At 43.9% G+C, this 16,226-nt stretch overlaps 1 protein-coding gene across 9 annotated transcripts in view; it reads right to left on the reverse strand.

Annotated features, from left to right (window-relative positions):
• LOC121574913 (neuron navigator 1-like) overlaps positions 1 to 16,226 on the reverse strand; it is a 108,810-nt gene that overhangs the window by 49,222 nt on the left and 43,362 nt on the right. For all 9 annotated transcript variants that reach the window (XM_041887597.2, XM_041887596.2, XM_041887595.2 and 6 more), the window contains exons 4-5: positions 9,639 to 9,780; positions 6,317 to 6,629 (exon numbers count right to left, since the gene is read on the reverse strand). In XM_041887597.2, the coding sequence (XP_041743531.1) occupies positions 6,317 to 6,629; positions 9,639 to 9,780 (455 nt within the window). The remainder of the gene's footprint in view (positions 1 to 6,316; positions 6,630 to 9,638; positions 9,781 to 16,226) is intronic.

A 16,226-nucleotide genomic window follows, 5' to 3' on the forward strand; every position in this document is an offset into this window, starting at 1 on the left:
AGAGCTCAAAGACATTGCTCCTGCATTTTTAACAAAATATGTAGATTTAGAGTTAGATAAAGTATGATTTTTTGGCAGGGACATATACAGGATACTACCCTCCACAACATAACCTTCATTCCAAACCAAAACTCCAAACCTACAACCTGATTTTGGACGGAATTACCTGGAAAGCTTTCTACTACCAAGGATTACTATTCTCAAACTATACAGCAAATGCTCTGGCAAACAAACAGAAACCTGAAAACACCATCCAACCTGGAACTGAGTGAGTAATGTTTAGTATGAAGCTATTTTTCACTTTCAAAAACCAAGAAGAAAAATACATTACAATGATATATTTTATTTTATAAGGACTGAATGCTAAGGCTACCAAGCTTAAGCTTGCTTGACGAAGAGATACAATTTCAATTAGCACTGACGTGTGAAGTGAGAGGTGTCAAAGTCCCTGAGCCCAACAATGACAGGAGAGTCGTACAGTCTACCCCAACCAAATGGAGAGGCCTTAGAAGCACCCCCACACTGTTCAGAGGTCATTAAAATACAGTACCCTCTGAATGTAAAAAACGACAAGACACGAAAAGAGTACAAATTGAAACTTCTTTTGGGGAAGCAGGAGACACTTTTTGCTGATTTGCATAAAAATGGGAACATAAGCAACCTTATCTTCCACACAGACCATCCCCTGGCATGGCACAGTGCTATACTAGCACACTACCCCTCTGTTAAGAGGGGGGGTGTTGGCGACTGGTGGAAACTCAGGATACTGGACAACGAGGACTCTGAGTCGTCTAATATTAATCTCTATAAATCTGGAACCGTTTTGGTTCAAGGCAACACCAAACAGTTCCAGCTGGACTTTCACCTAATCAAAGAAATAGCTCAGCAGGAGAAGCTCTCCCTTGAGAAAGATACCCCTACCCCGAGCGGGTCAGACCAGACCTCTTCATTAAATAACCCCACAGAGCAACCCCAAGCAGAAAGTCAACTTCCCAGCACAGAGTACTACTCCCTCATTGAAATGAAGGATAAATTCACCCAGCTGGAGGTAAGGCAGGTGGAGCTGGAACAGCAGGTGAACACACTCCAGTCAGCACAGACCCAGACAACAGTCCAGCACAACAACACCCCCTTAACTAGACCTGGAGAGCTGCAGGTAGAGAGAGACATGTCTGCACTCTGGACTGTGGTGAGACAACATCAACAGGAGAAAGAGCAGGAGCAGGAGAACAACAGAGCACTAGAGGAGAGGATCAGAGTGCTGGAGGAGAAGGTGAGAACGATGACGGGTGACATAGAACAACCCATTAGAGAGGTGGCCACCCCCGCAGAGAAGCCAGCAGAACAGCCCACCTCAGATCCTGGCCAAAGTCTCGACACCGCAGCAGAACAGTACACCCTAGACCCTGACCATAGCCTCGACATCACACACAGACAAACAAATGAAGAACCCCAAGCCCAGGGGATCCCAACCCCTCTGAGCAACCCCCCCAGTCAGACACCCTGATAGCCCTCATGACGACCCCCCCCACACCCACTGAGGACATACACAAGCCACAGATTGTACTCCTTATGGACTCAAATGGGAAATACATACAAGAAAATTAACTTTTTCCAAAACACACAGTGTCTAAACTCTGGTGTCCAAACACCCAGCGCGCCCTAGACCTTCTGTCTGAGGACCGACTAGGATCACCCAGCCACATAATAATACACACAGGCACAAACGACCTGAGAACACAGCAGGAAAGGGTGGCCACATCACTCAAGGGAGTGATAGAAAAAGCTTCTTCTACTTTCCCCAACGCACAAGTGGTTATCTCAACCCTGTTACCACAAAAAGACTTCCACCCTGCTACCATACAGCGGGTAAACGCAAGTATTTCCCGTGACTGTGCATCAAAACCAAATGTCTACCTGGCCCACCACTCCACCCTGGACGTGAACAGCCTTTATGACCAGGTCCACCTATACAAGGCAGCAGTGCCCACCTTCGCCCGGACCCTAAAGGATATTGCCCTCAACCGCAGACCCAACACCTCACACAGGAGCAACAGATCAACAGACACCCCGCCCAGACCAGCGAGACACTCTCCCAGACCTGCGGGACCCCCCCCCCCCAGGACCTACACATAGAGGACCCCCGCAGAGAGGACCTACATCCAGACCACAGCACCATCAACCACATCTACATCCCCACCCCCACCAATTAACTCCCCCCCAAGTCAACCATGCCTACACCCCATTTAGGCCCCCTCAGATCAGACCTATGCCCCTCCTACCCACCCCAAGCCCCCCACTCCCACAAAGAGGGCCTCAACATGAAAGTCACACATACGCCCAGGCTGTGAGCAGGCAAACAGGCCCAACACCCACTCTTACACTAGCCCAAGCCAATGGCATGTACCAGATGCTCAGCAGGCTCTGCTCACAATTACTGGCCTGAGGCCAAACCACACAACCAACAACATTAGACACTTTATGGAACACAAAGCCTTCACTATTTCATCCTGGAATATCCAAGGCCTGAGGTCATCTGCCTTTGGCCTAAAGAGCAGGAATCTGGACTTCACCAAAGAAATCGGAAATACAGACATTGTCATCCTACAAGAAACATGGTATAGAGGAGACGGACCCACTGGTTGCCCTCTAGGTTACAGAGAGCTGGTAGTCCCATCCACCAAACTACCAGGTGTGAAACAGGGAAGGGACTCAGGGGGTATGCTAATTTGGTATAGAGCAGACCTAACTCACTCTATTAAATTAATCAAAACAGGAACATTTTACATTTGGTTAGAAATTCAAAAGGAAATTATCTCAACTGAGAAAAATGTCCTCCTGTGTGCTACCTATATCCCCCCACTAGAATCCCCATACTTTAATGAAGACAGTTTCTCCATCCTGGAGGGGGAAATCAATCATTTCCAGACCCAGGGACATGTACTAGTCTGTGGCGACCTAAATGCCAGAACTGGACAAGAACCTGACACCCTCAGCACACAGGGGGACAAACACCTACCTGGAGGTGACAGCATTCCCTCCCCCATATGCCCCCTAGGCACAACTACGACAACATAACCAACAAAAACGGGTCACGACTCCTGCAGCTCTGTCGCACACTGGGTATGTACATAGTCAATGGTAGGCTTCGAGGGGACTCCTATGGTAGATACACCTATAGCTCATCTCTTGGCAGTAGTACTGTAGACTATTTTATCACTGACCTCAACCCAGAGTCTCTCAGAGCGTTCACAGTCAGCCCACTGACACCCCTATCAGACCACAGCAAAATCACAGTCTACTTGAACAGAGCAATACTCAATCATGAGGTGTCAAAGCCAAAGGAACTGAATAGTATTAAGAAATGCTATAGATGGAAGGAAAGTAGTGTTGAAACCTACCAAAAAACAATTAGGAAACAACAAATTCAATCCATTCTAGACAACTTCCTGGACAAAACGTTCCACTGTAATAGTGAAGGTGTAAACTTGGCAGTAGAAAACCTAAACAGTATATTTGACCTCTCAGCTTCCCTATCAAATCTAAAAATCTCTAACAGAAAACCAAAGAAAAGTAATAACAGTGATAAATGGTTTGATGAAGAATGCAAAAACCTAAGAAAGAAATTGAGAAACCTATCCAACCAAAAACATAGAGACCCAGAAAACCTGAGCCTACGCCTTCACTATGGTGAATCACTAAAACAATACAGAAATACACTACGGAAAAGAAGGAACAGCATGTCAGAAATCAGCTCAATGTAATTGAAGAATCCATAGACTCTAACCACTTCTGGGAAAATTGGAAAACACTAAACAAACAACAACACGAAGAGCTATCTATCCAAAACGGAGATGTATGGGTAAACCACTTCTCCAATCTTTTTGGCCCTATAACAGAGAACAAACAGCAAAAAAAATATACATGATCAAATGCAAATCTTAGAATCAACTATTAAAGACTACCAGAACCCACTGGATTCTCCAATTACATTGAATGAACTACAGGACAAAATACAAACCCTCCAACCCAAAAAGTCCTGTGGTGTTGATGGTATCCTCAATGAAATGATAAAATATACAGACCACAAATTTCAATTAGCTATACTTAAACTCTTTAACATCATCCTTAGCTCTGGCATCTTCCCCAATATTTGGAACCAAGGACTGATCACCCCAATCCACAAAAGTGGAGACAAATTTGACCCCAATAACTACCGTGGGATATGCGTCAACAGCAACCTTGGGAAAATCCTATGCATTATCATTAACAGCAGACTAGTTCATTTCCTCAGTGAAAACAATGAATTGAGCAAATGTCAAATTGGCTTTTTATCAAATTACCGTACGACAGACCACGTATTCACCCTGCACACCCTAATTGACAAACAAACAAACCAAAACAAAGGCAAAGTCTTCTCATGCTTTGTTGATTTCAAAAAAGCTTTTGACTCAATTTGGCATGAGGGTCTGCTATACAAATTGATGGAAAGTGGGGTTGGGGGAAAAACATACGACATTATAAAATCCATGTACACAAACAACAAGTGTGCGGTTAAAATTGGCAAAAACACACACATTTCTTTCCACAGGGCCGTGGGGTGAGACAGGGATGCAGTTTAAGCCCCACCCTCTTCAACATATATCAATGAATTGGCGAGGGCACTAGAACAGTCTGCAGCACCCGGCCTCACCCTACTAGAATCTGAAGTCAAATGTCTTCTGTTTGCTGATGATCTGGTGCTTCTGTCACCAACCAAGGAGGGCCTACAGGAGCACCTAGATCTTCTGCACAGATTCTGTCAGACCTGGGCCCTGACAGTAAATCTCAGTAAGACAAAAATAATGGTGTTCCAAAAAAGGTCCAGTTGCCAGGACCACAAATACAAATACCATCTAGACACCGTTGCCCTAGAGCACACAAAAAACTATACATACCTCGGCCTAAACATCAGCGCCACAGGTAACTTCCACAAAGCTGTGAACGATCTGAGAGACAAGGCAAGAAGGGCCTTCTATGCCATCAAAAGGAACATAAAATTTGACATACCAATTAGGATCTGGCTAAAAATACTTGAATCAGTTATAGAACCCATTGCCCTTTATGGTTCTGAGGTCTGGGGTCCGCTCACCAACCAAGAATTCACAAAATGGGACAAACACCAAATTGAGACTCTGCATGCAGAATTCTGCAAAAACATCCTCCGTGTACAACGTAAAACACCAAATAATGCATGCAGAGCAGAATTAGGCCAATACCCGCTAATTATCAAAATCCAGAAAAGAGCTGTTAAATTCTATAACCACTTAAAAGGAAGCGATTCCCAAACCTTCCATAACAAAGCCATCACCTACAGAGAGATGAACTTGGAGAAGAGTCCCCTAAGTAAGCTTGTCCTGGGGCTCTGTTCACAAACACAAACAGACCCTACAGAGCCCCAGGACAGCAACACAATTAGACCCAACCAAATCATGAGAAAACAAAAAGAGAATTACTTGACACATTGGAAAGAACAAACAAAAAAAACAGAGCAAACTAGAATGCTATTTGGCCCTAAACAGAGAGTACACAGTGGTAGAATACCTGACCACTGTGACTGACCCAAACTTAAGGAAAGCTTTGACTATGTACAGACTCAGTGAGCATAGCCTTGCTATTGAGAAAGGCCGCCGTAGGCAGACCTGGCTCTCAAGAGAAGACAGGCTATGTGCACACTGCCCACAAAATGAGGTGGAAACTGAGCTGCACTTCCTAACCTCCTGCCAAATGTATGACCATATTAGAGACACATATGTCCCTCAGATTACAGCGATCCACAAAGAATTCGAAAACAAACCCAATTTTGATAAACTCCCTTATCTACTGGGTGAAAAACCACAGTGTGCCATCACAGCTGCAATATTTGTGACCTGTTGCCACAAGAAAAGGGCAACCAGTGAAGAACAAACACCATTGTAAATACAACCCATATTTATGTTTATTTATTTTCCCATTTGTACTTTAACTATTTGCACATTGTTACAACACTGTATATATACATAATATGACATTTGAAATGTCTTTATTCTTTTGAAACTTCTGAGTGTAATGTTTACTGTTAATATTTATTGTTTATTTCACTTTTGTTTACTATCTACTTCCCTTGCTTTGGCAATGTTAACACACGTTTCCCATGCCAATAAAGCCCTTAAATTGAATTGAGAGAGAGAGAGAGAGAGAGAGAGAGAGAGAGAGAGAGAGAGAGAGAGAGAGAGAGAGAGAGAGAGAGAGAGAGAGAAAGATAGAGTGATAACACATATATTATATTCAATCTCACCTGCCACTTTGAGCACGTTTTGAGAGGTGTGGGTAATGGGTGAGGTCACGCCCACAGGAGGGTTGCGCCCTTTCTTATTATAGTTCCCTGGCTGACCCAGGCTCTGGGGCTTCCTCACTTCCCCCTTGACACCTGCGTCTTCACTGTCAGCCTCCATGGGTCTGGAGGACTTCCTCCACTTGCTGGGGTTTTCGGTCTTGAGGCTCCCCGTCTCGTAGCTGCCCCCGTCCATCTTGCGTGCGGCCTTGGCATCCTCACTGTACCAGGACAGGCCACTCTCCACCAGGGAGCGCTTCTCAGCGTCGGTGCGGAGCTGCAGAAGGACACAGAGACATAACCATTGAGATATTAAGTATTCTGCAAATGGAAATATTCATATTCTATTTGTATGGTCACAATGGGAAACAGTGTTGGAGTTAATTCCATTTCAGTTCAATCAATGAAGAAGATTAATCGAAATTCAGATTTAGGAATTCTTGAATTTTCTGATTTAAAAAAATGGAATTGTTGGGGTCATGTGAGAGGCAGCCAGGTGTGTGCGTGTGTGTGTGTGTGTGACACTGTGTTTGTTATCTGTGCCAGACCCTCATTTTACGCTTAGTAATCTCTACTGTCCCATCTGCGTGTCTGTCTGCATTTCAGAGGGAGAGCATGTGGGAGGAACTGATAAGCCTGTACTGTTTAACATCAGAGATTCACTGCAGTCACTATGTTATGATCTGCAGAGTCTTTCACTGCAGTAGTCACTGCAAATAGAAAGGTTGAATCATGGCTCATGTTCTCCTTTGAATCCCACAAATGTTAATGCATCCTGGATGATCAGTCTTTGACTTGCCATTTTCAAGGCACATTACATACTCATGACATGCATTTTGGATGACGTGCTACATGAAAGGTTGGTCAATCTGGGCTGATTTAACAGTGTCCTCTATTCCAAACGCCCCAGTTTTGCCTCCACTATTTCCCCAATGTTTTTCAATGCCCTCCTCTTTCTAAGTGGCTGCAACCATGTTACATAACGACTGCTCTTTCGTGGTCTGAGGGGCAGGCATAACATTAACTGTCCAATTAAACTAGACCAACTGAGAATTATTCACTCAGACCTTTTCTTACGATAACGTTCAGCACAGTGGCCAAGGCTGGGAGTGGCCAAAACAATATAGTACCTTCCTGTAGGGCACAATTCACCTCAACTCTACTGAATCACCTCTGCTCTCCTCTTTGTTGAGCAACGCAACACTCATTCATCAAAACAACCTGGACACAATGCTGTTTCACCTAACGCGTCCCTGAGCAGAAGTCTTTGTTAATACAAAGTGGACACTGCTTCAGTGGGTAAGTAACTACAGCATTATACCATGCCATGAGAGGGAAATACTGTACAAGGCTATCATCCCAACATATGACCAATTGATTGTAGGTACTATGTCATTGCTTTGAGAGCACCATACTGTATCTAACGGGGTATCCTGTGGTGAATTGGGGGCCTGCGAGGATAAAAATTGGGCACAGTATGTCTTGACAGCGCTCCTACTTAATATGATATAGTCACAGATGGCTCAGTCAGCTATACTAATCCCCATAATTCATCACTCCGCTCTCTCTGGGACGAGGAGGGGGCAGCCGGAAGATACAGGGTTGCCACAGTAACACCAGAAGTGACAAGATGTCTGTGAAGCATTTTTCACCTGTGGACAGAGAACCTCTGCACTTACCACACAACGCAGATATAGAAGAAAATCTGAATTCTCAAAAAAGAACTGATTACTGAAAGTTGACTTGATCATATGTGGTGTAAGGATAAGTGAAGGGGTCATTAGAAGTGCCTTATGAAGCGACATCAGTGATGTTTTTCCACCTGAGAGATCACCTACAAAAAGTGTCACCTTTCAACCAAATTGACTTTCAATCCAATTTAGATGTTATTATTATTATTATTAGATGTCCACCGACTAAGTTGGATTAATGTTTCTGCAGTGTTAAATGAAATGTAAAATATCACTGATTTCAAGTGAATGGGTAATGGGACTGTCGCAGTAAACAAGAGGTGCACAATGACATCATCATCTTTATCCATTTCTGATTGATTGAATGACATTGCTGCGTTGGCCGTGTGAACTGCTTCTCTGGGACACAAATGACTCAGGCAGATTTGACACGCTTCTGCAGAGGGTGAATCATACATGCAGGCAGGCAGGCAGGGGGACAGGGAGACAGGGCAATCAATGGGTGCAATGTAAATCATGAAACGCTGACCTGAACTTTGAGGACAAAGAACTTAGGTAATTGAAATCTTATATAAATATCTTAGCAAGAGACATACACTGCCCTCACAAGGTAGACTGCTCTCATCTGCTCTGCTGTGTGTGTGCAGTAGTTTGTCAGACAGGTAGACAGGGGGACAGGTAGACAGGGGGACAGGTAGACAGGGGGGACAGGCAGACGGGGACAGGCAGACAGGGGGACAGGCAGACGGGGACAGGCAGACGGGGACAGGTAGACAGGGGGACAGGGGGACAGGGGGACAGGGGGACAGGCAGACAGGGGGACAGGCAGACAGGGGGACAGGGGGACAGGTAGACAGGGGGACAGGTAGACAGGTAGACAGGGGGACAGGTAGACAGGGGGACAGGCAGACGGGGACAGGCAGACGGGGACAGGTAGACAGGGGGACAGGGGGACAGGGGGACAGGGGGACAGGCAGACGGGGACAGGCAGACAGGCAGACGGGGACAGGCAGACGGGGACAGGTAGACAGGGGGACAGGTAGACAGGGGGACAGGCAGACGGGGACAGGTAGACAGGGGGACAGGCAGACGGGGACAGGCAGACGGGGACAGGTAGACAGGGGGACAGGTAGACAGGGGGACAGGCAGACGGGGACAGGCAGACAGGGGGACAGGGGGACAGGGGGACAGGCAGACGGGGACAGGCAGACAGGGGGACAGGGGGACAGGGGGACAGGGGGACAGGCAGACGGGGACAGGCAGACAGGGGGACAGGGGGACAGGTAGACAGGGGGACAGGTAGACAGGTAGACAGGGAAATCGATTAAATGTCAGTCATGAAATACTGACCTAAACTTAGAGGGAAAACTGTGTTCTTCCATAACTCACACTGATAAAAATGTTCCTTTTTATCTGCTGGAGCATGCTTTCAGGTCCTGTCAAAATACCAGGCATACTGCTCTACCCTCACAGGGTATCTACTTACAGTTTCCCCAGTAAGATGCGTGTGTGCGTAGGCAGTAGCCTATATAGTTTACAGAGATACAACAGAAACATAGCTAAGGTTGTTGTGATTGAATGTGCCATTCACTCACCATGACAGAGGAGTTGCGTCTGGAGCCGAGGGGTGTGGTGGGCAGGGAGTTGAGGGAGGAGCTGGCGTTGAACTCCTCTGAGCTGAGGTTGTCTACAGAGCCATCGCTGAGCCCACTGCTGATGGAGCTGCTCTCTTCCCAGCTGAAAAGAGAAAGGGTCAAAGGTTAAAATAAAGCAGAGCATGGTACTGTTCAGGAGGGAATATATAGTTAGTGTATTAACAGTTACAAAGCTATCTAACAGTAAAGGAAAAGGAAAGGGGCATACCTAGTCAGCTGTACAACTGAATGCATTCAACTGAAATGTGTCTTCCGCATTTAACCCAACCCCTCGTAGTTAAAGAGGATGTTATCAAAGGAGAAGACAAAGGTAGGTCTAAACTGGCAACAGCTTTGACTGTCCATCTGTCCTCCTGAAGGGATACCATGGTAACGGCCAGTGGAGGTGGGCACCTCTAGCTACAAGCTGTTTGATCAGACAAGGGATGCCTAGGTTACACCACACAGCTGCTTTGATTCTAACAACACAACTAGGAACTCTTTATCCTCTCTCATATGCAACAGATCCTCTCAGTGACATAAACTACAGCTCCATGAGTGGCACTTTGACTGAAGTTTCCTCAGCACGGGACGTTTCTGTTAAATCAAGTTGACTGGGCGAGGCCAAGGGTGGCGGTAGGGTTGACAAGTAGCTCAGGGATGGCATGCTCCAAGGAGCGATAGAACAGGGGAGCAGGGGAGTTAGAGAAGGGGAAATCCCAGTGACAGCTGCCTGTAGGTCTGGGCTGTCACCCCACCACCTGCCTGGCCTGGGTTGTCCTAGCCTGGCCTGGGTTGTCCTGGGACATATGATGCTGGAGAGGAGGGAGTCGGGCACACAGATGAGCAGTCACAGTGTGGTACTGTAGCCCAGAAATCTGTTGCTCGCTCACAAGACAGCAAGTAATACTTGGACCAAATGGATCTCTGAATACATCTGAATAGGAGTACATTTGAATTTCACACTGAAAATACAGGTCATTGCATGCAACTGAATTTGAGAAGGGACGATTGTCACGTAAGGTTCAGAGCAGGACAAAACAGTGTTGAATTTAAAGCAGAGACTTTTTAAATGGAGACCCGGGTTCTGAAGCGAGCTTTTATGCCTTTATGGTTTCAATAGAAACATCTCAAGAGTGCTGTAATGTTAAGTACCTCTTAGATGTATGTAACTGTTACGTTCCCTCTCATTAGTTTGACAGGGGTAAGTAGCATTTCATTTTTTATCCGGACACACAAACGTGTCAGAGAGCAAAAGGTAGATAGAATAATAAGAGCCTTAAAGAGCAGAGTCATTCCTAAGTTATCTTCTCTGTCTGTGCTTCCCTGCAGATTGGAAATGGCTTTTTATGGGTTCCTACTCTGCAATTAGCAGGGCGATGGAACATGGAAATGCATATGTAGAAACACTGGAAGAAAAAAATGGTCCATAGAAAGTCTGAAGCAGAGGAGGCAATTGGACTTAATCACATGGCTACGGAGAAGTGAGTCCCCCCCCCAAAAAAAAAAGCATTGGGTGAAACCTACAATCTACCAGTCACTGGAACACTTTAGTATATCATTTTGCGCTCTGAAATGAACTGCTACCATAAATGTACAGGACAAAAAGTATACTGTATGTTGTTGTCAGTTACAAAATTAACTAACGTCTCTTAATCTTGCATTTCTCAGAAGCACCAATCCCCCTAAGTGGATACATCAATCTAAAAAGTCGTTTATAAACTAGGGAATTTACTTCCTTCCATCCCTCATCAGGTAGACATATAAAACACACAGAATTGTGGGACAACACAGAGACAGGGTGTTGAGTGATGTTTTCATTTGTGGTTGTGGAGCTAAGAGTTTTAAGACTGATCTGTGTTGCTGCACTGCAGTGCTCTCTGTAGGTGGTTGTCAAACACAACCATCTTGTTAAATAAGTCCTGTACATTTTACATTTACATTTTAGTCATTTAGCAGACGCTCTTATCCAGAGTGAATACTTTTTTTTCCTTTTTTTTTGTCTTTTTTTTTTTCTTCTCCATACTGGCCCCCCGTGGGAACACATACAGATAGTACACAAAATTAGTGCCACTTATGAGTTAATATCCTCTCCAAACCTCTAAATATCCTTTCAAGACTAGTACGGATATTGCATCCCTCTGATCTGTTAGCCTTATGTCTAGCTGACATGGAGATAATAGATATTGAAGATGGCAAGATTGGGGGTTTATATATTGAATGCTAAGCAGAGTTTTGTGATGTGCAATGGATGAAATTGACTTCTTGGTCTATAAACTTTGTACAGAGTACTGAGGTGAGCCGCATTTGTCGCCACTCTAAGCAGCAATGCTATAAACAGTTAGTAGTCTGTGGTAGTCTTTTAACAACCACAAACCAGCAGGGATTCTATCACGGGACTTGGCTGAACAGCAGGGACCTCAGCTCACAGTAATACTAAAACTTGGCCTAAAAGTGTGATGAGTTGATGTCTAAGGAAAGGTTCCATCTTTGATCCTACATTGGGATTTGAAAATGTTATCCTCACAAACTGGTGAAACCAGCATGTTTGTTACTTGATAAAGATCACATTTTGAGGGAGAGCCTGTTCTTCAAGGTCAGGCATTCAGTGTTCTGGCATTATTGAACTGATTAACAGAGACCCACAAATACTCACCCCTGACTTTTATATTTGAACGAGTCACAGCTTATTCAGTAGCTCTTTGCCAGTGGTTTGTTACTAGACACGCATGATGAAGTCAGCCAGGGTCATTCCTTTGTATGTCCCCAAGGGGGTGGCAAATCCAGGAGAGACCGGGAGGGTCTGTAACTCTGTATAGCCTGTAGTCTGTTGATATTGCAACATGTCTACTTTGGAGCTTACATTTCAGAGGTGAAACTCAGACAGGGAGGAACTGATCCACGTACAGTACATACTTCATACATTGGGGTGGAAATGAGCTTTTTGTTTTCCGTGGCACTGCTCCAAGCTTACCGGCTGATTTATGCGTTAGTGCTATTATTTGAATTTCTGTCACTGAGAAAATGTTTTGGTTTGAAAGATTGAGGGAGGGGTTGTGTGGTGGGTGAAGGAGGGAGGGAACAATATGATCTACATTCTCCACTCCTCCCTAGCGGAGTGCAAACTGGGACCAGCTGTGTGCAAGAAGACGACTCTTATTGAAAAAGCATATCACTGTGTAATGTACTAGACGTGCATGGCTAGACTAGACAATCTTACTGCTAGAAGACAACTTCTGCATACTGTAGGGCAGGGCTGCCCAACCCTCTTCCTGGAGATCTACCATCCTGTGGGTTTTCAGTCCAACCCTAATTTAACACACCTGATTCTACTTATTAGCTGCTCAACAAGACCTTAACTAGCTGAATCAGATATGCTAAATTAGGGTTGGACTGAAAACCTACAGGATGGTAGATATCCAGGAAGAGGGTTGGGCAGCCCTGTTGTAGGGATACTAAACCTAACGATGATTTCACTTGATTCAGTCAATCATACTAAATTGAAAACATCTCCAATCATGCAGAGAAATGTGACATTTTGCACTATAATGATTTATGTCAACCATACTCATCCAGCTGTGACAACAGAAACAAACCACTAACATCCTCATACAGAGAAAGATTAACACCACCATGACACTTTGATGTCATTCGTGCCAGAATAATAAGTGGTCAGTTTGGATAAGCACCCAGGCATCACACCTAATAAAACAACATGGCACTTCCTCCACACACACACACGTCATCTGAACAGGTTTAAAGCTGCTGCTGCTCACTATTGAAGAGTCCCACCTTTGAAGTGTGTGCTGTGACCTTGATGAAGTTCTTGACAAAAGCATTGTCTAAAATCCATTATTGCTGCCTTAATTAGTTTTTAAAAGCTTATTAATGGTCATCCATCTTGTTGAAATCCCAAACACCAGTCTACACTATTAGTGACCAGCAGCCACCGATGTTACCCAATTATGGTAACTCTTTCATTACAGCCCCCTATACACTAGCTAGTTACGGAAGGAAATTAAAGGCCGGATGCAGGGACCAGGTAGCCAGTCAAGATCAAAGAGGTCATTTTAACTATTGACATGACACAGCGCAAACATAACTAGCTTCGTAAAGCAGACATGCACACAAACATGTGGATCGTCTGACCCTATAGATGTTACGAGGTAGTAAAAGGGGCGTAAACCATTAATGGTCAAGTCTTTGCAACAACCAGACCCGTGTCATATGATCCCAAATACTTTAGCTGCACTTCATTTAGATTGCCCAGTATATGGAACCAATGGGATAGTCCCAAAAGAGCAAACTCCAAGTTAAATCAAGCGCAACTCCAATACATTCAACATACAGTGCCTTCCGAAAGTATTAATAATAATAATAAATAAGCCATTTAGCAGACGATTTTATCCAAAGTGACTTACAGTCATGTGTGCATAAATTTTTTACGTATGGGTGGTCCTGGGGATTGAACCCACTACCCTGGCGTTTCAACCACCATGCTCTACCAATTGAGCTACAGAGGACCACACCCCTTGACTTTTTTCACATATTTGTTGTAATATTGCCTGAATTTAAAATGGATAACATTTAGATTTTTTTGTCACTGGCCTACACACAATACCCCATAATGTCAAAGTGGAATTATGTGAAAAGCTGAAATGTCATGAGTCAATAAGTATTCAACCCCTTTGTTATGGCAAGACTAAATAAGTTCAGGAGAAAGAATGTGCTTAACAAGTCACTTAATAAGTTGCATGGACTCATTCTGTGTGGAATGATAGTGTTTAACATGATTTTTGAATGAGTACCTCATCTCTGTACCCCACACATACAATTATCTGTAAGGTCCCTCAGTCGAGCAGCGAATTTCAAACACAGATTCAACCACAAAGTTTTCCAATGCCTCGCAAAGAAGGGCACCTATTGGTAGATGGGTAAAAAAAAGCTGAAATTGAATATCCCTTTGAGCATGGTGAAGTTATTCTTTACACTTTGGATGATGTATCAATACACCCATTCACTAAAAAGGTACAGGTGTCCTTCCTAACTCAGTTGCCAGAGAGGAAGGAAACCACTCAGGGATATCACCATGAGGCCAATTGTGACTTTAAAACAGTTACAGAGTTTAATGGCTGTGATAGGAGAAAACTAAGGATGGATCAACAACATTGTAGTTACTCCACAATACTAACCTAATTGACAGAGTGAAAAGAAGGAAACCTGTACAGAATAAACATTTTCCAAAACTATCATCCTGTTTGCAACAAGACACTAAAGTAATACTGCAAAAAATGTGGCAAAGCAATGAACTTTTTGTCCTGAATAAAAATGTTTTTGTTTGGTGCAAATCCAATACAACACATCACGGAGTGCCACCCTCCATATTTTCAAGCTTAGTGGTGGCTGCATCATGTTATGGGTATGCTTGTAATCATTAAGGACTGGGGAGTTTTTCAGGATAAAAAATCAACGTAATGGAGCTAAGCACAGGCAAAATCCTAGAGGAAAACCTGGTTTAGTCTGCTTTCCACCAGACACTGGAAGACAAATTCACCTTTCAGTAAGGCCAAATTCACCTAAAACACGAGGCCAAATCTACACTGGAGTTGCTTACCAAGAAGACAGTGAATGTTTGAGAGGCCGAGTTACAGTTTTGACTTAAATCTGCCTGAAAATCTATGGCAAGACCTGAAAATGGTTGTCTAGCAATGATCAACAACCATTTTGACAGAGCTTGAAGCATTTTTAAAAGAATAGTGTGCAAATATTGTACAATCCAGGTGTGCAAAGCTCTTAGAGACTTACCCAGAAAGACTCACTGTTGTAATGGCTGTCAACGGTGGTTGTAACATGTATTGACTCAGGGGGTTGAATACTTCTCTAATCAAAATACATCAGTGTTCTCTTTTTTCTCTTTTTCAATTGTTAGAATTTTTCTTCCACTTTGACATTATAGTATTTTGTGTAGATAGTTGACAAAAAATGACAATTAAATCCATTTTAATCCCACATTGTAACACAACAAAATGTGGAAAAATTCAAGGGGTGTTAACACTTTCTCTGAATGCACTGTATGTATTTGTCCCTGGTCTGGTGACAACTACAGGTCTGGGAGAAGGATGGTAGACACACAGCTAGGCCGAAATAAACTTCATGACTCTTGGGAGCGCATACCTGTGGCTGAACGCTCAATGAATCTTCAGTTACCCAGATAGCTGTGGTTCTGTTGCCACAATTCCATCATGGAGGATGTTCTTTTAACCAATCCCATAATCGCTTCTGACAAACAAGTGCCAACTCTCCATCTAACAAGACCTCAGTGTTTGCTTGCCAAAGTATAGAGCTTTGCTTGATAAGCAAAATGTTCACCGTCTGTCTCTGAGTCACTTGCTCTAGATCCATTTGAACAATTGACCCAACAGGTAGCCTATATACAGATATATCCTTTTTAGAAGGAATACTGAAAATGACAGTATTTTTACTATATAGCCTATAAGCTAGTAATTGTATCAAAACTCTATTACATTAGCAGGTAAAAAATGATCAAGA

This window comes from Coregonus clupeaformis, chromosome 10 (assembly GCF_020615455.1).
Source record: "Coregonus clupeaformis isolate EN_2021a chromosome 10, ASM2061545v1, whole genome shotgun sequence".
Classification (NCBI taxonomy): domain Eukaryota; kingdom Metazoa; phylum Chordata; class Actinopteri; order Salmoniformes; family Salmonidae; genus Coregonus; species Coregonus clupeaformis.